This window comes from Dermacentor albipictus, chromosome 6 (genome assembly GCF_038994185.2).
Source record: "Dermacentor albipictus isolate Rhodes 1998 colony chromosome 6, USDA_Dalb.pri_finalv2, whole genome shotgun sequence".
Classification (NCBI taxonomy): Eukaryota; Metazoa; Arthropoda; class Arachnida; order Ixodida; family Ixodidae; genus Dermacentor; species Dermacentor albipictus.
In genome coordinates, this window is record NC_091826.1 from 48600763 (window position 1) to 48619572 (window position 18810).

The following is an 18810-nucleotide window of genomic DNA, read 5'->3' on the forward strand; positions in this document are numbered from 1 at the left end:
CCTTGGTAAAATTTGTGGGCTTGATCATCACAGAAACCAGCGCGAGGCTGCAAGTGTGAAAAAAGAAAGGCTTTACAGCCAAGCCTCATTATAACAGTCGTACTTGCATTGAAAAACTCCGTTAAATTGCCAATTTTGTTAAGTCAAGGTTTCAAAGTTTAGACAGTAAAACATGGTCCTGAAATTACCAGAACATTTCTGGTGGATAGAATCTTCTCAGGAAGCACTTATAATTTATCGCAAGTGGGTTGGTTCATAATTGGGCGATTCTGAGCGTTAATGCACATCGTGCCAAAGGGAATGCATCGGCGTGTCTCGCAGCATTCGAGATTTACGCTGCCCCCTCTTGGAGGCCATGATTGACCGTGCTTAGTTCATGCAGTCATCATCAGACGACGGTTACAAATTAAAACAAGTAAAAAGTGTAAAAGGATACGAGTACTCTTCGTCATTGAGAAAAAAAAGGGGGGGTCACATTTTTGCCTGAAAGGCGAAGCGTTGATAGCAGTAGCAAAGAGACAAGTATACAATGGCCTGTAGTTTTAATTGCCATATAAAATACCGTAAAAATTTGTCTGCGAGTTAAATGACATATACAGTAATGGCCAGACTGCAATTCGACTTGGCTGCGCCCACTCGAGTACCATTTGCGCTAACTGCACAAAAGTACGGTGTTTTCGCGTTTTCACGGCAGTGCAATGTTTTCAGTAGGGTCATGCAGCTACAGTCGACGCCCGATTTTTCTGACTCCTCCGCGGCACCCCCAGAGTACCCCATAGAGTCAACGCACAGTGTTTCACATAACTTGAGCCAAACGTTAAAAATTTGCAAATGCGACGCAGCTGTACCGAACCAAGGTAATGTTGTTTACACTCGCTCGTAGATATTCGGATTATTATTTTTTTTTGCATTCAGGCTAATTTGACAACTAGGCTTAATTAATCTAAGTGTAATAGTTAAATGAGAAGTGTCAGTGAGAAAATTGCAGAGCAGCATGAAAAAACTCCCGATACAGTTTTCCGTTGCTGAATACGTGCTACGCAAAAGTTTTTCCGAGCGTGAAAGAAGACCACGAATACACGCAAAATTGTCGTGCGACTGGCTGCTCGAGGCACTTTGCGTGTATTCGTGGGTCTTTCGTGTAGTCGTTGGCGTGGCAAGCAAAAAGGTCTTCATACGTGGGCCGATCCCGGAAATAGTGCAATGCCAGGCCGATCCGCGGCGGAGATGCAGTTCGCCATTAAGGGGCCTACACGCACAGCTTCGTTGGTCATCCTTGTTTGGAAGGGCACTGAGTTTCTCTCTGCTCTGTAACTGCTCCAAAATGCTTGTGTGGCAGCTCCTAAACTGCTTCAGAACGAGATCCTTGCTGTTCCGAAAACTGCTCCAAAATGCTGAACTTGCTGGGCCACCACTGAGCACGGTGTCACGCGCGCACAGGCACACATGAATAGATCTCGCTTGATGACCACCAGCAGTCGTCGCAACGCTGGTGTGATGAGCGCCGGGAACGGGAAGCGAACGCTTCGTGATGCCTCTCGCTTCACCGCGCTTCGACACTTGAGATTACGCGAGCTCCAACACTGTAGGCGCGAGGGAAGACTGCGTCAAGGCACCAGCCGTCTCGGCTCGACATTTGCACTTCCCGCACATTACTTCCACGCCGGGCTTGCGGCAGTATCTCGACAGAGTGGCCCTGGCGCTGGAGAAGGCTCGCAGAAAAATGGCCGTTTTGCCCGAAAGGCGAAGAATTGATTGCGATCGCAAGTTGTTAGACAACTATGTGCAGTAAGGCTAGTAGCTTTATCAGCTAAGATTAGCTAAGATCAGCTAATCAGCTAAGACTAACTACATTAGCAAGCACGGAATCGTCTGCGCACAGGCACACATGAAGTCGTCTCACTCGATGGCTGTGGACACTCGCAGTCGGAGCGCGCTGGCGTGATGAGCGGCAGCAGCGGCGAGCGATTTCCCCTTCGTGCAGCCTCTCGCTTCAACGTGAACTAGGCGCGCGAGGACGCAGCGCACACGAAGCCACCAGCTATCTCGGGTCGACTAGCCTTCGAACCCACCACCTTACCTTCAACATTACCAATTCAACATTCATCTTACCGTCAACATTCAACAATTACCTTCAACATAGGACGCGCGCGGCTGCGCCATGCGAAGCCGCCCCCCTACGCGCGCACATCTCGCTCACCTAAAACCCCTTAAACGTTGTAGAGTAGCGCCACGCCTTGAACAATGCCGCCGCCTCCTCCTCGCGCGCGCTGGCCGACGGCGCTTCGCTATTGGCCTAACAGCGTCACGTGGGCACTCGCGCCGTGCTTCAGCGCCATTTTCGCTCGAGAGGCGTATACGGAGGGGCGAGAAGCGCTTGTTGGTGCCGTTGCTACGCCGGAGCGGTGTAACTCCCGTTCTTGAATTTGGTTGCGTGCTGATATCTGGCTCTTCAAATTATAAGTTGAAACCTTTATTTATGGCATAGAGACGGGCCATACGTCAGTGTCTTGGCGTTCCTTAGTATGTGGCGAACTGTATGTTTAGAAACAAACATGCCAGATTTAGCCTCGAAATTTCAGCTCCTAACAGTAAAAAAACATTTCTTAGAGCATACGAACCCGGTACGAGCTAACCGGTGTTTGTCGCTCAACTGGCACTATTTTTTTTGTTCTATGTGGCCAAGATACAAGCTCCCAGTCGTGTTTACGCAGAGTCTTTTAGTAAATATAAGCGTTAACCTGTGATCAGTTCAATGTGTCACTTCAATAAAAAACATGTAATACTTTTAAGATCGATGACGTCTTTCCAAAGAATGCTAAATTCATAACCAAACAGACACGTCAGACTCTTGAATGAGTATCTGGAAGATTTTCGCTCATACAATGTAGTGTCCATGGACGCCTCACAAAGAGATGAGAGAATAGCGATAGGCATTTGCTCTCAAACACTAGTATGGAGCTTTGCTACCCGCCCGCCCGATTACACTCCTTGTTTATGTGGCCGAAATCATGGCCTTATGGTTGGCCGTATGCAAAATTCCAAAAAGATGTCACACATAATATTGCTCACAGACTGCCTGTCCGTTCTTATGTCGCTAGAAAGCTCAAATAATTCACTATTGCACCGATCGATACACTTCTTTATTCCGCCTCATGTTAATGAAATTCGGTTTTTGTGGATACCTGAACATTGTGGAATAGCACGTAATGAGACTGTTTATACCCAACCTTGCTCTGCTAGCGGTAACAAGATTCCAAAGGCGACAAAGTCCTAGGTGGAAAATGAGCTCCTCCTTGCTGCATCGGATTGCGAACATTAAGCGTTCCCCTGGAATATGTCCGGTCTTGTCCCTCTGTGCATTGCGAAGTTTCCATTACAAAATTACGTTGTCGGATACCGCAACTAAATCTATACGTGAGTAGGTGTGAGTTCGCACCATCGAGCCTTTGTGCATCATGTGGGGATATAGAATCACTGGACCATTTCCTCCTCTTTTGCCGGAAATATTATTCCGAAAGAAAGACCTACTTAGAGTAGGCCCTATCGCGTATGGGCTTTCCTCTCTCGGTGACTGACTTATCTTTCGGGGGCAGGTAACCTTGACCGAGCTCGAAAGGAAGTGTGTCACTGTGTACACGAGTACGTCATTGCGACTGGGAGACTCATGTTGAGCATCTAGCTTCCTCCCATATATTCTTCCTTTACGAAAATTCCAAATAGCTGTTTTGCTATCGCTAATACTTATGTTCGCCTGCGTACCAGTGCAAGCGAGCGCTGTTGCGACTTCTTCAGCCGTACTTGCATCTCTGGTGCTGGAGGAGGCCGTGATTTTGGGTATTGCGTCACCGTCTACGACAGCCGAGACTGCACGCAGCCCCATGTCTACCGCAAGCTGCGTCGATGTAGGCTATCTGATCAGTTCTTTTATCATACATTCTTCTAACTATGGTTTTAGCTCTGTGCTCCCTGCGTTCTTTGTTGTGTGCGGGGTGCATCCGCCTGGAGGCTGAGGCCGTGAAGAAGCAACTTCAGTTGTCCCTAGTCTGTGGGGCAGTGCCCGATCCCCCCTCGGCCTGCCGTGCCGAGGCCGTGCTCAGACAGCCACTTTTCAGTGTAAATAACAGTTCATTCATTCATTCATTCATTCATTCATTCATTCATTCATTCATTCATTCATTCATTCATGTCAAGCACATTTTCCTCAGATTAACACTGAATCGCGTTATTTTAGTAATATAGCACATTCATCAAAGTTAGCATGACCACTATTAATGCGTGACCTGCATGAGATCCTGCATGACCACTCCGCGACGAAAACAGAAAAAAATAATTTATATGCACTATTAATTAAATATGGATAGTGCAGATCAATAAGTTAGCGGGAAGCAAGAAGTTCATGTTATGTTTCCACGGCGAACCATGGCCAATAGCCCCTCCCCCCCCCCCCCCATGGGTACGGGCCAGAATGTTGAAGGAAGAAGAAGAAGAACAGCGAAAAGGTACTAGTCAAGAAAGCAACCGAAAATATTAAATTCTAATTTTAAGAAACTGTAGCATGGATATTATTATTGACGATTAGAATTCATTTAATATCTCATTTTCAGTAAAAAAAAAACAGCCTATTTAGGTATTTATTCTTTTTCGACCCACTGCCGCCCAATTCATGGCCAATCCTCCGTAGTGGGTTGTGCTCTAACTACAGGCACCAAACTAAACGAAGTCAAGAACCCGATGATCCTGTGGTTGAAAGCTGCCTTGGTGAGTGAGAACCGTGCACTTTACTCGACGCATCTAAATGCAGTGGGTGCATTTCATTACCTGCATCAGACTTGACGGTTGTTCGCAGAGCCTAATGTTCGGCCAAACGTTTTTCACTGCTTCTGGCATATCCGGCAGCAGTAGTCTTAGCGAGCGGGTTTCCTAGCTCACCTAAAAGATGCGTAGTTTATTGGGGAACGCATTGTACTTAACCATGAAATTGATCAAGCGTCATACGAAGGACGACATCGCCCCTGTTGAATGCGTTCGTATTTAGCAACGAATTCATTACTTACAAGGCAGTGCAGTACGCTGGAACTCGCTGTGAAAGGGCACGTAACAGGGTTGTTCTCTGTTGTCTTAACAATAATTGTGGGCACAGCTCTAGCTCCTAGCTCTACCTTGCTTCTATGAAGCTAGGTATACCATTACTACAGCTCTATGAAGATAGCGCTTAATCGGTCCCTCTGCCGAATTAGCTTATATTGCTGGGAAATATATATCTTGAACCGTGTCAACGGTGAGGAATATGTTTGCGTTAGGTGTCTGTCGGAGATAGCCGTCGGGTACAGATTTAAGTTCATAGATTCATTAATTATGGGGTTTTGCGTGCAAAACCACTTTCTGATTATGAGGCACGCCGTAGTGGACGACTCCGGAAATTTCGACCCCCTGGGGTTCTTTAACGTGCACCTAAATCTAAGCACAAGGGTGTTTTCGCATTTCGCCCCCATCGGAATGCGGCCGCCGTGGCCGGGATTCGATTCCGCGACCTCGTGCTCAGCAGCTCAAGCCCATAGCCACTGAGCGACTACGGCGGGTAGGCTCATAGATTGTCATTGAAATCCAGGTTTCGACGGCAACCCGTCTGGTCGGGAAAATTTTATGGCGGGAAATAAACGCCGACCAATCTTTGAAAAAAAAAAAGACGTTTCGGCCCCACTATACGGGAGCCTTAGAGCCTATACGGGAGATTCCTGTCGTTCCTGTTTACGCAGCGATCACGTATTATGGCGCCGTCAACGGTGACTTCTACCTAATTTTGATGCAATAGCGCATGCTTTAGTTCTGCATGTGTGTCAAAATTTTTGCATGTCGGGACAAATACTGCGATACGTGCAGGTTTGAAATTTTGGGATGCCCGTTTTACAATATGCAAAAAGAAGTGAGGCGTGCAGACAGGACACAAGAGTAGAGAAGTGGACAAGACGAACGCTTCGAACGCCGTTCGTGTTGTCCACTTCTCTACTCTTGTGTCTTGTCTGCACACCTCACTTCTTCTTTGCATAATGAATCCTTACCAACTAGCTCAGCTTTCTGTCGTTCTAACCATTTTGCAATGTTGTGGGTGGCTGCTGTCAAAGTGCACACAATTGAATATTCGATAATGGGGCTAAACAGGAAGGAAAACAATCTCTCGGTGTCCAATGTGGTCTGCAACCAGCAATTTCTAACCCTCTTATTATGCAGGTGCTCCGCCGAACTCCCAAGTGCATGTCTCCGTAACACAAGCCGTAGCTGTAGAAGTGACGTGCTACGGTACGTGACGTGATGGAAGGCTCGGGAGATGGAGCCACTGACCTCTTCGTGCCCTGCACGGCAAGTGAAAACAAAACGTGCCAGATTGTCGACAAGCTGTCGACCTGGAACGAGCTCCTTCACTGTTCCCGATTCGGACTGCGAGAAATGCCGAAAACTGCCGGCCAACTTTCCTTGATAAATTGTTCCGGCGTTTTACCGACGACTGGAAATGTTGATGCACTGCGGATGCCGCAGCACCCAGACCTCATTGGACGGTTACTGAGAACACATCGCTGCGTAGCATGTGTCGATCTTACGCTGTGTGTCGCCGAAATGACAAGCTTGGCGGTACTTGACACTCTTCGGCACAGCTCGGGGACCAAGACAGTGACGCTGCGTTTCCAGGATATGAAATCCTTGGACGCTGCTTTCGAAGTCATACCCTCCTTGACGAGAATCGAAGAGCTTCACTGCGCATCCTGCACCAGACACGAGGCTCCCCCACAAGGATTTGTAGCCGCGCTGTGGACACTTCTGCAGGCTTCATCGTCTCTTAAGAGTCTATACCTAAGTTTCTTTCAGCTCATAGGACCGGTGGCGGACACGCTTTTCACAGGCTTGCTATTAAACAAACACAAGCTGAAAGAGCTCTATCTGCTAGGCTCCGAAATCATATGCGACTCTTACCCGTACGCCCTAAACGAATACCTTGCTACGACCACGGCTCTAAAGCGTTTGGCCGTCGAAAGGGCGAATGAGGTTGTGCAGAAGGCTCTTCTCGAAGGCATGCTGAAAAACAGGAGTATCGATAATCTCCTCATCGGCCGTTTAATTGAAAACGAAGAAAACCCGGGAATGGTAGCTGCACTTATCAGGGAGAACACCGTGATTAGTAGCCTGAGCATTTCTCTCAGATATGACCGTGCGGTTGGGCCGCTCTCGGTTTACGGCTGCTGGGTCCCTCCACTCATTAAAAACGACACATTGCGAGAAGTCAGCTTTCCCTTGGAGACGTTCCGGCCGTCAGAGTGGGCTTCGTTCATTAGGGCGCTGCCGAATAAAGAAAACTTGAAAAAGGTGAACATCAATGTGGAATACGACCACCGTCAGTTCCTGGCCGTCTACGCCCAGGTCGAAAGCCTTGGCTTGGAAGAAAAAGTTTCCGTCACATTCGACTCCTCCGCGTGCGACGTCGACCTGCTGCACTGCAAGGCAATCTCTAAAATAGAATTCCCCGCAAATGAACCAGACGACCGCTTAGTAGCCGCTTTGAGAGTCTTGCCAAACTTTCGACACGTGACTTACCTGAACATCGAGCTGAGGTCGAACAGCATGACACCCTTTCTGGCACTTGCACGATATTTAAGCTCGACGACCGGGCTGCGCCATCTCGTGCTTAACGTCGGCTGGGACCTCGCGGCCCAAGCCGAGGGACCGAGCCCGTGGGGGTCAGTCGTAGCCGAGTCCCTGGCACGAAACGAGAGCCTCAGGCACCTGAAGGTTGACTCGCAGCACCTTAGCACGCCAGACATCGAGGCCTTGGCTGACTCGCTCAAACGAAACCGGAACATCACAGTCGCCGAGTTCTTCGACGTGGACAACAACGGCGCATCTGTCTTCATTCGACGCCTTTCGATGGACATCGCGGACAACTGGACGCTGCTGGATGTGGTGTGCAGTTATTCCATAGACGCGGACACGGCGGGACACTGGTACGCCCTCATAGAGACGATGCTGAGGAACTCGGGTCTCGTCGCGCGAGCGGCTCGATTCTTGGAGGCTTCACATTCCGACAGGTAAGGTGACACGCGGCTGCCCCGTACGCGTAGAAAATACGGTTCTCTCCACAACCTAGTAGAATGCTCTTCTGCACCACCTTCACTTTTCTGATTCTTTCTTTTTCTGGTCTCCCAGCGTTCTTAACGTAACCTACATCATAAGTTCGCTAGTAAAATAGTTCACGTACGTTGCAGGACCGTACATTTTTCAGAAGAATAGAGGCGCCGTCCGTTACCCGCTCTCATAGGAACCTTTGCGTCTACGGACCCCCAGAGCTTCCCAACGAAACCTCGCAGAGCTATAGGTCTTCTTCCAACGGTGACGTGTGCGAAGTTACGACATCGTAAACTTACCGAAAGCGCTCTACGAGACGGTCAGATGCAAAGGAACAAGCAAAACAAACATGGTCACTTGTCTTCTTTTTTTTTCGTCTCCCCTGCCTGTAGCGGCTTCTAAAAAACTTATTACATGTTACCATGTCGTCCAAGATCGCAGTGTAAACGTAGGCCATGTTTCGCCCAAATAAATATCATAGCTTGGCGTCATTGCAAGCGCTATCATTCGCTTGTGATTGCGTTACAAATATGTACATTGGGATTTTTCGCAATTTAAGAATTTCCGGCAATTTTCGCAATACCTTTGAGAACCAAAGCAGGCGTTTCTTCCCAGCAATCAGCAGAATTGCATATTTTCTTTTAGATGCAGCGCATTTAATTCGAGATCTTTCGACAGTTGTCATATAAATGCCGTTTCAAGGTTTACCTGTATATAAACAACAACAAAAAAGGAAAACTGGAATAGGCGTTAAGTGAAGCTCCTTCGTTGAAAAAGAAATATTCCTTTTTCATTTTTGAAGCAGACTAGGTTAGCGAAGTATCTGCGGCCACTTACGTGACATAGGAGAGCGAAAGCATGTACGAAGAGGTTCGCAAGTACATGCCACTGGAATGTCCATTACCCGTGAAAGAAGAGTACATTCCGAGAGCTTGGATTAGAACGCGCGGAGATGTTTACATAGGCTAATAAATGTTTGAAAATTGGTTTTTCAGTGAGCAATTCCGTGTCATGAACACGAAGCTGTCGGGACAGTTCTGGAAGAAGTGCTAACACGTACGTCTTCACGCAGGCACGCAGGGATCTCGCACACGTCATTGAAACATGATCACGTTTGGCCTCGAGGAGCTCAGGCACGTAGTATGCAATAACAAGTCATAGTCATAATGAAATGTTTATTATAGCGATTTGGCGCATTCCGCACTTGATGCGCGGGCAAGATGAGCGCACATTGTCACGCGGTGGTGACGTTAAGAACACAGTAGCAATACTGTGAAAGACAAAACTAACTTTTATTGGGCGAACCTGTGCCCACAAAGCAGGCTGCACTTATAGCACAACGATAGCGGCTAACACGGTCGGCGATCGTCGAAAGTCTGATCAGCGGGTCAAGTGCGTCGGCTTTTATACAGCAGTCATCGAATGTTCCAGACTAATTGTTGGGACCCGCATGCCTTCCACAAAGTTCTACACCATTCGCGTCACGCGATGAAATCAGATAACACAAGGTTCGGCGACAACGGACAGCGGATAGAAGCATCGATAACTTTCCAGAAACTTCGGATACATGCAGCCGCGTCCCGCGCTGTGCGATAACATTTGTTAGGCGGCGAAACGTGCCCGCCCGATAAATATAAGTACACGTGTCAATATGTTCGCGTATGCTTGCCCGAAGCAGACGCAATACGAGCCAGTCTCAAGCCAATCCATGCTTGTGACGCGTTCGAGTGTTTGTGAACACGAATGAGCGTGTGGTTCTGCACTGGGCATGACCTCCTGCGATCAGGTGAGACACGCAGTGGTAAAAATCATTCATGCGTTCAATGTCGGCGTTCTTGAGCTTTTTGAAATGCTATTGAGACGCGTATATAGAACCTGGGGCGCGTGCCTTCGTGTCGTTCTTTATTTAGCACTATTATTTTCATTGAAATTTGGCATTTTGATGCATTAAATGCGCTTGTGTACGTCAGTGTATGTTTCAATTGTGTAAAGGCAGCAGTTGCAGCGAGCCCGCCATGTCGGGCGATGACGTAGTTTGCGTGAAACGAATGTCTGCGCAGACCTCGCGAACAAGTTCGCTTCTGCTTAAAAAAAATGGCGTACATTTGCCAATCTGACGACCGATACATAAGATGCAGTGAACCTGTACGAGCGTGTTCTCATAGCCATCGGGAGTATTAGGGACCTGTTTGTTAGAGGCCTCGTACAAACCCATGTGTAGCAGTCGCTGCTGGGTTTAACGCCCTTAACACACACCGCAAGGAAGCAGTGCGCAAGTTTCCAATATGCACCTGCTAATTTACAAACTTGAACCATGGGCGCTATAACGTAAAACTATTCCAAACGTTTCTATTCCAATTATGCAATCAGCCTTCCGCGATTGGTCAAAAGCTTTTTTGGGCCACCCCCACTTCAACTGTAGGTCACGCGACGTCACGAAAACCGCGATAGCTCCCCATCTCATATGACGTCTACACACTGATTATGCATGATTTGACCGAACAAAAGAAATATAGTTATTTCTGATTCGACGCCTTTTCGGCACTAGCCCTCGGCTATTGGTCAAAAGTGTTCGGGCAGCACCCACTTCACCTGCCTGTCACGAGACGTCACAAAACTGCAAAAACTCACCGCGTCAGAGTGGCGTGTACGCGTCAAAGATGCATTAATATGCCGAACAAAACTGAATTTTCTTCTGAATAACCGCTGGCTGCCCCGTTCCGAAAGGAATAAAAAATGGCTGCTGCCGATCGCTGATGCACTAGCTACTCGCACCTATCGGAAAGCATGGGTTTATTTGCGTACAATGAAACATTTTGCGTAGCCGTGTAACGTTTTCGAGCACTTTCGGAACGTTTAAGACCGCGTTCTGTCAACTCTTCTTTGGTGAGGATCCGTTCTAGTGTCATTCTTAAGCTTCCGTTGCATGCCGCCACGATTGTTGACCAGCCACCGCCAGCTAAGTAAGGGAAAGCGGACCAATCGTAGACGCCGGCACCACCCTCTTCATCCAGTTATCGATATTCAGTGCAGTGGCTCGGCCCCATCAAATCCCTCTCCACTTCAGCGTGCTTCTCGCCTCTTTCGAGCCAATTAGATAAAACAAGCCCCTCAGTGTAGGCAATATTATTCGTTTTTCAAGCAAACAAAAGCAACCTCCTATGAACGAGGAGATCGAGCGTTTGATTGGTCTGCTTAGACAAACCTACGAGTGACCACCTGATGCTTGCGTCAGCGGTTACGCAAATTTGACGTCAGAAAATTAGAATAGAAACATATTGGAATAGTTTTACGTTATAGGACCCCATGTCTACCACGGTGCAACATACAAGAATTTGTGTTTCTCAGAAAAACAGCATTGGTCACGCGCAGGTACGTCACCGGAGCGCTGGAGCGTGTCTCCCGGTACCCTGTGCTATTGGAGGAGGTGGCTCGGCAGGCCCATATCGACCAATCGGAAATCGTTGGCCTGATGCGAGAACGCCTGAAGAGAACCGAAACCTTGGACGGATTCATGCAGGCCGCCGGAGTCGTCAGGGAGCGAGTCGTCTGCCATCCACCCGACGACGGCCGTATGCAACTGGACGACCTGATCGAGGACTGCTGGAGGCACGTGCGACGATATCTCGTGACAGACGACGTCAGGAGCAGCGTTAGGCATATTGAAAACGTCTGAGCGCAGAGGAAGCTTGCGGCGAGGACCAATGGGTGGTACCTTCAGCAACGGCCTGATAGCTCGTTTCAGAGTGTGAGCCAGTGCACGCGTACAGTCGCCCAAATATTTAACTGGTGTGCGGGAGCGGCGACTTTTCCGTGCGTCAGCGCCGTTTGACGGGGCGAGGCTGGAAACAGTCTGAGGCTAAGCGCATGCGGACAAAGCGCGCTCAGATGGGCCCATCGTCTACTAGGCTGTTTCCAGCCTCGCCGCGTCATACGGCGCTGACGCCCGGAAAAGTCGCCGCTCCCGCACACCAGTTAAAGATTTGGGTGCCTGTACGTGCTTGCATAATGCGCAGCAGCTGCGATCGAATTTGGGGCTTGTCGGGGAGTGCGGCGCCATCCGTTGCACTCACATGGCTCAGTTAGAACTGAGCGGAAGTGCAATGACCGGAATTGTCTGAGCAGCTTGCATTACATTTCATTTATTTATTAATACTGTCGTCCACGCTGTAGGGCCATTACAAGGGTTGAAATACAATGACATAGTAGCATGGACACTTCGATTTTTGTCAGCGCGTATGCGGTTCTTTCCATGAGCGGACTAGACCGTTGAAAGAGATTGGTCGCCGTTTTGCTGCTGAAGATTTGCGGGTTTCTGTACTGCGATGGCAAATATCAAAGGCATGTCTACAGAAATTTTTACAGAAAATGTTTTACAGAATAAAAGTTTTGTCGCTTTTGGTGAGCGTATGTGCAAATGTATGTATGTATGTATGTATGTATGTATGTATGTATGTATGTATGTATGTATGTATGTATGTATGTATGTATGTATGTATGTATGTATGTATGTATGTATGTATGTATGTATGTATGTATGTATGTATGTATGTATGTATGTATGTTTGTTGTCACATGTATTGAAAGGAAACTGACAACGTTTATTTAGGATAGCTGGTTCCTTAAGAACACGCCGGTGAGACCTGGCTATCGAGCGGGGTGGGTAGCACGCTTACTTCTTTCTTTCTTGTCCTTGCCTGTCTCTTCTCTTGCATTGTGCCCACTGACTGCAAGTGCCATGATACACCCTTCCTCGGAATGAGCATCGGCTCGATGCTCAAGAAGTGGTGTAAGAAAGGGGAAAAAATGTGCTCAAGGCAGGTCCTCGCGCATAGAACACAGGGACAGCTACAGGGACAGCTACAAGGACAGCTCCAGGGACAGCTACAGGAAGTACAAAAGCTCAGCAGTGGTGAAGCGGGATGTGCATTCTCAAGAGAGGTGACCACATTAGCTGGAAATGGGAGGGTAAATGTAGAAGCCAATAAATGAACAAAAAATAATAAAGACCGCGCAACACATGGTTTCATGCGCACAACGTGAACTATGTCAGGGCTAAGTGGTTCTCGAAGCCATGTTTGTGTCGCACTGTCCGGAACGATTTCGTAGTTCACATCACTAATGCGGCGCAGCACTTTGCATGGGCCAAAATACCGGCTCGGCAGCTTTTCACAAAGGCCGTGGCAGCGAACTGCAGTCTACACCAACACTTGGTCTCCGGAGTTGTAGCACACTTGTCTTTGGCGGATGTTGTAACGCCGTGCATGTGTGTGTTCCTGCTGACCGATGTGCAGCTGCGCGAGCTGGCGAGCTTCCTCAGCGCTCTCATCAAATTCCTCGGCGTCAGTAGTTAGGTGCTCGATGTCTTGACACGGATGCATAGCACTCAGCATCTTCTGAACTTCGCGGCTCTAAACGAGGTAAAATGGACTGAAGCTCGATCTTTCTTGTACCGCGGTATTATGCCCGAAGGTCACGTAAGGCAAGACATACGCTCCCATGTTTTGTGCTGGTGTGTGTGACGGTGTTGTTTAATAGCTGCGTAAGTCCGCTGGACTGCGGATGGTAAGCAGTCATCTCTCGATGACTGGAGTTATCATCGTACTTCATCTGCCTCATCTCTCTTTCAGAGGTGATGGGGAGGCAACGGTAGCCTTCACCTGTGCTGGGAAAGAGCTAGCCACGACGGGCCTGCCACTCCAGGGAACTTGTTTTAAGACCAACCTGTGTGTGTGGGGGGTGGGGCGGGGGGGGGGGGGGGGTAGCGAGGAGGTCTCTCAACATCCGATTCTCTCCTATTTAAACCATACGTTGCTTACGTCATAATGCTGTGTAGCACCGTTATTGATTGCAACATAATCATTGCTACCCGACTTCATTCGGATAGATAGGGGTTTAAGATAGGTAAAAGAAAATGTAATTAAGAAAAACCGCCCTAAGTTGGTGCTATGCAGCAAGCGAGAACCAAAAAGAGTTTCGTTTCCAAAAAAAAAATTCCATGATGGTGATGTTTTTATTGTGTGTATACTTTTCATTGCCTCCAATGGGGCCACGTGGGGGATTGGCCTCACTGAAGCCCTGAATTGAAGCCACAGCGAAATAGTGAACGCTTAACGCACGTTTTGCAAGCGCCATCTTCTTCAGTCTCCCCTTTATTTGTGTGTGGCCAGTATAGAGCTCCTTGATTTATGTCTTGTGGGCGCCGAGCTGGCTGCAACTCAGAGGAGGACGCGGCCCGACTTTAACTGGTCTAGCAGAGCAAACGTTCCGCTGTGGTTGTGTGCCATAGTATGAAAACCATCACGATCATGAGCAGCACAGGCTGCGATTATTCCGGGCAGCTGTGGCGTCATTCGCTAAAAAGCCGTAAAAAGCCATCATCATCAGCAACTCTTGAGCGAGCGAGCCCGCGCAGTGGAACACCAGCGCGCGCTACGCATTGTTGAAACCTGCGACGACCGCTACGATTCGTTCGCTGTCCGTACCCCTGCAGCGACTGCCGCGAAGATGCCTAGGAGCATGAGCGGCACTCCCAGCAGGAAAAAGAAAGGCCCAGCGATCCGCACCCCGAAGCAAGTGTCGAGCGAGCCCGCGACCAGCTGCGCACAGGACCGAGACGTCGACGGCACGCAGCAGCAGCTGGAGTGCGGCACCACCATCTACGGCCACGGCGACTTCCAGCGTCTCCTCTGTTGCTTGGTCGTGCTGACGCTCATCGTGCTGCACTGCCACAGCCAGTCGTCCTCCCTGGTTGCTCGACCCGTGCACCACTGGTGCCGACCGCCCTCGAAGTTCGCCGACCTTTCCACCGCCCGCTGGAAGAACGTCGGCGTTCCCGTCGACGATGCGGGGAGCCCCAGCGAATGCCTCGCGTACGTCCGTCCGGGTCACCAGCCGAACGACACCGAGACCATCGAGTGCGACGCGTGGGACTACGACGCCGCTCAAGCGCGCCGGTCCGCGAGGAGCTTCTGGAACCTGGTGTGCCACCGGACGTGGTTGCTGTCCCTGGCCAACGCGGTCTACATGAGCGGTGCCCTGTTCATTGTGCCGGTCGCCGGGTGCCTGGCGGACACGTACGGGCGCAAGCTCGTCATCGCGTCGGGCTTCGCGGTGCTGCTGCTGAGTACCGTGTGCACTTGCCTGACGCGCTCCTACTGGCTCTACCTGGCGACCAGGTTCGTGAATTCGGCCTGCGCCAGCGCCGTCTTCGTTGTCGCCCTGATTCTTCTCTACGAAGTGGTGCCGCTCGCCTACCGCGTCTTCTACGTGGGCATCTCCTGCTCGCTGGGCGTCTTCCTGGTCGACGTGTTCCTGCTGATTCTGGCGGTGTTCCCGCTCTCCTGGACCGTGCTGCAGGTGGTCATCTTGTCGCCGACGGTGCTGCTGGTGCTCGCTGTGTGCTCTGTGCACGAGTCTCCCGCCTGGCTGCTGGTGCTGTGCCGGGTCGACGAGGCCGAGGCGGTCATGCTCGAGGCCGCCAGGGTGAACGACGTGCACCGGGTCACGGCCAGGCGGGCCATGCAGAGGCTCCGCGACGACATCAACCGCAGCGAGGGCACCTTGTCGCCCGGGGTCGCGCCCGGCGCGGAAGCCAGGGGCGCCCGCATGGCCGGAGTGTTCGTCGTGACGTTCACGCTGATGCTGGGTTTCTACGGCCTCACCTGGTCTAGCAGGATGCGCAAGGACGCGACGATAAGCATCGTGTCCGTCGTCCTGTCTGCGCCTTCATACGTGGTCATGTACCTGGCGCTCATGACCTGGGGCAGGTGAGTGACAACGCTTATTATCGCACACCATTTAAGGCAGTCCGTTTAAGGCAGTCCGTTGGGCCCCAGGCACTTCGACCTAAAGGCGGTCGACCGTGTACTTCGGAGCCATGCCGAATCTCACTCGTCCGGCGCGCCGCAATCGGCCATCGCGCTTATATCTCCGCAGGCTCCAGTTCCTGGTGGCCGCCATGAGGCTGCTGGGCGGCACCTGCCTCCTCTTCGCCGTCGCCATCTCGGCCAATCCGCGCCTGGTGTGGCGACGCCCTGCTGGTCGTGGCGCAGTGCTGCGCGCGCGTCCAGGCTCCGGCCAACTTCCTGTACGTGGCCGAGCTGTTCCCGACGCGCGTGCGCAGCACTGCACTGTGCGGCGCCTACGCGTGCGGCCGGCTGGGCGCCACGGCCGCCTCGGCGCTCGCCATGCTCGAGGACGTGGGCCGCGAGGACCTCGGCTTCGCCGTCGTAGGCTCGGCGGTGTTCGGTGGCGTCGCCGTGCTCGTGCGACTGCCCGAGACGAGCCGCGGCATCACCGACGTCCGCAAAGCGAGCGGCACCGACAGGGACGTGCTCGGGATGATGCAGGAGACGCAGGACGTCCAAGACGAGGCCGTAGCGTTGTTTAATAAGTTTCGACGAGGGAGGGGGAGGGGGGGGGAGCTGAACATTTAATGAGCGCACCTAGAGTTTTTATCTCATTAGTCGACTAATTAATGCCAAGTACGTACGAAATGTTCCTCATTTTTCTTAGTGACCAGTCGAGATATTAGTATAAAGAAAAGCTTTCGAAGATGTGTGTCTTTCCGCCTTTGCCGCCATCATGTGCGAGTGGCACACGGGTTTTAACATCGCACCGCGTAACTTTTGTAGAAAGCCGGGTTGAAAGGGTGGGCGCGGCGAGTATTGATGGACGTTTTCTGCTAATTAAGCTTTGTTTATTGTATTTCATGTTGCTGTAAGTGTTGTTGAAACAAAACACAGGAAGGTTTGAAACATTGTCTCGTCGCAAGGCGCTTGCTATAGCTTGAACAGCAGACTGCTAGTTTTGGTCGAGCTATATCATGTATAGCGTACAGCGAGGCGGAGGTAAGTGGCTGGAATTTCTTACTGATTTGCACATCCTTAAGATATCTTTGTCAGTTGTTCAGAAGGAAGTTCACTTCTTTGTAAAGAGTGACTATGAGGCTTTTTTTACTTATCCCTCTTGCATATCGAATATAAAGCAAATTTCATTAACAAATCAACAGCAACTTAATCGATTGAATGCGCTAAAATGTACCCAAGCTGAGGTACTCTCAATGGGCTATGACAGATGGGATGGAGCAACAGCACACTCCTCCTCTGCTGGGCCCAAGTGTTATGGAGGTCGTCTAGCTCTCGAAAACCATTGCAGTACTGAAGCTGGGATGTACGGAGAATCCGGAGTTGTCTCTGTAGATGCTCCTGATTTATACGCCTATTCAAGGGGTTGATAAACTCTCGCCATGGTCGACAGACCATCAGACGCGACGGTCAGAGCCGTGTGCGCAATAACGGACAAAATGACCTGCGGCCAAGCTGGGCAGCAACAGCGGCGACCCGGACAGAGAGTCGTTCCGTAAGTTTCCCCCTCTTTCTTCCACTTCCTCTTCTCCCTCTTCCTCCTGCAGCTTTCACACCTTGGGTTGCGACTGTCGTGGGTCCTTTGAAGACTGCAATAAGCGCTGTCGGAGCGATCGTGTCCCTGTTGAACCCCTTGCTCAGCGGCTTCGGAAGCCTTTCCTTCGTCCGCGTGTTTCAAGCGCAAACCATGTATGAATGTGACTGGGTACCAACTTGCACGGCTTTCAGTTCAACTACGTGTTCGCTGCACGAACGAACATCGCTGGAACAAGGGCCGATTTACGCTCGAGCCGCCCATCGCCGCAAGCCGCACCGCACGCGTGCGGTCTCGCGAAAGATTGCACGTACCAAACGCGTGTGCACACATTTCGGCTCACAATGTGTAAGGTATACACTGTGCACACAGTGTAAATGGTAATTTTTGCACAAGTGCGGGATACGTGCAATTTTTCGCGCGACTACACGCGTGCGGTGCGGCTTGCGGCGATGGGTACGGCTCGAGCGTAAATCGGCCGTAAGCCCAACGAGAATCCGCGCCGTGTAACCGCATAAACTGCCTCCTTTCCCATAGAGTCCTCTCGCGTGTCAGCCATAAAACATGCGGAAATGGCGCACCTTCTTTAAAAGCAGGTTCATTGCTTTCTCCAAAGACTCCGCGTAAAACTGAGGGCACCCCGGTCCACGAAAAAAGAGGGGAGGGGTGAAGGATGGTCTCCCCTTTCCTCTTCAACCTCAACAAATGTATTTCCACCCCCAAACTTCAAGAACACATCCGAAGCATCTGCACCACCCCCCAAACTTCAAGAACACATCCGAAGCATCTGCACCACTACAAGCGCACATCGGCACAGGTCCGTTTATTCATCGCGGGAAAACCGCCGTGGTTGCTCAGTGGCTATGGTGTTGGGCTGCTGAGCACGAGGTCGCGGGATCGAATCCCGGCCACGGCGGCCGCATTTCGATGGGGTCGTAAACGCCCGTGTAATCAAATTCAGGTGCACGTTAAAAAAGCCCAGGTGGTCGAAATTTCCGGAGTCCTTTCCGGAATCGGCGTCAGCAATCCTTCAGCACGAGCCATTCACTGTGTGAACACTGCTACGGCGTCACTGTAACGAGCACTTGCCTATTTCGTTTCGTTTTCTTGTTTCTTTTGTGTGTGTGTGTGTGTGTGTGCGTAAACCTATCTGCGCATAACCACTTATTACACCGATAACCTTAGGTGGCTCATGGGTCGAAAAATCCGGCGACCTTCCGGGGTTATCGCACCATATTTCAAGCGCACGTGCCAGTAAAGCCGCCGATTTCTTTATCAGTAAAAGAGCTTAAT

At 50.5% G+C, this 18810-nt stretch overlaps 2 protein-coding genes across 2 annotated transcripts; both read left to right on the forward strand.

Annotated features, from left to right (window-relative positions):
* The first annotated feature begins 4618 nt into the window (after window positions 1–4618).
* Window positions 4619–12515, forward strand: LOC139061074 (uncharacterized). The gene is made up of 3 exons (XM_070540535.1): window positions 4619–4761; window positions 6232–8078; window positions 11488–12515. Exons 2-3 carry the CDS (start codon window positions 6313–6315, stop codon window positions 11789–11791), a joined length of 2070 nt encoding a protein of 689 aa, XP_070396636.1. The 5' UTR covers window positions 4619–4761; window positions 6232–6312; the 3' UTR covers window positions 11792–12515.
* A 1818-nt stretch (window positions 12516–14333) lies between these two features.
* LOC139046871 (solute carrier family 22 member 6-like) lies at window positions 14334–16879 on the forward strand. The gene is made up of 2 exons (XM_070520793.1): window positions 14334–15884; window positions 16054–16879. The coding sequence occupies exons 1-2, from the start codon at window positions 14623–14625 to the stop codon at window positions 16505–16507; spliced, it is 1716 nt and encodes a 571-aa protein (XP_070376894.1). The 5' UTR covers window positions 14334–14622; the 3' UTR covers window positions 16508–16879.
* Window positions 16880–18810: the final 1931 nt, after the last annotated feature.

What these genes read in the sequence shown, in the direction of transcription:
- LOC139061074 (XM_070540535.1), top strand. Translation starts at nt 6,313, where the DNA reads ATGGAAGGCTCGGGAGATGGAGCCACTGACCTCTTCGTGCCCTGCACG. An exon ending in GAGGCTTCACATTCCGACAG is followed by an intron (nt 8,079 to 11,487) that starts GTAAGGTGACAC and finishes GGTCACGCGCAG; the next exon opens with GTACGTCACCGGAGCGCTGG.
- LOC139046871 (XM_070520793.1), top strand. Translation starts at nt 14,623, where the DNA reads ATGCCTAGGAGCATGAGCGGCACTCCCAGCAGGAAAAAGAAAGGCCCA. An exon ending in GCGCTCATGACCTGGGGCAG is followed by an intron (nt 15,885 to 16,053) that starts GTGAGTGACAAC and finishes ATATCTCCGCAG; the next exon opens with GCTCCAGTTCCTGGTGGCCG.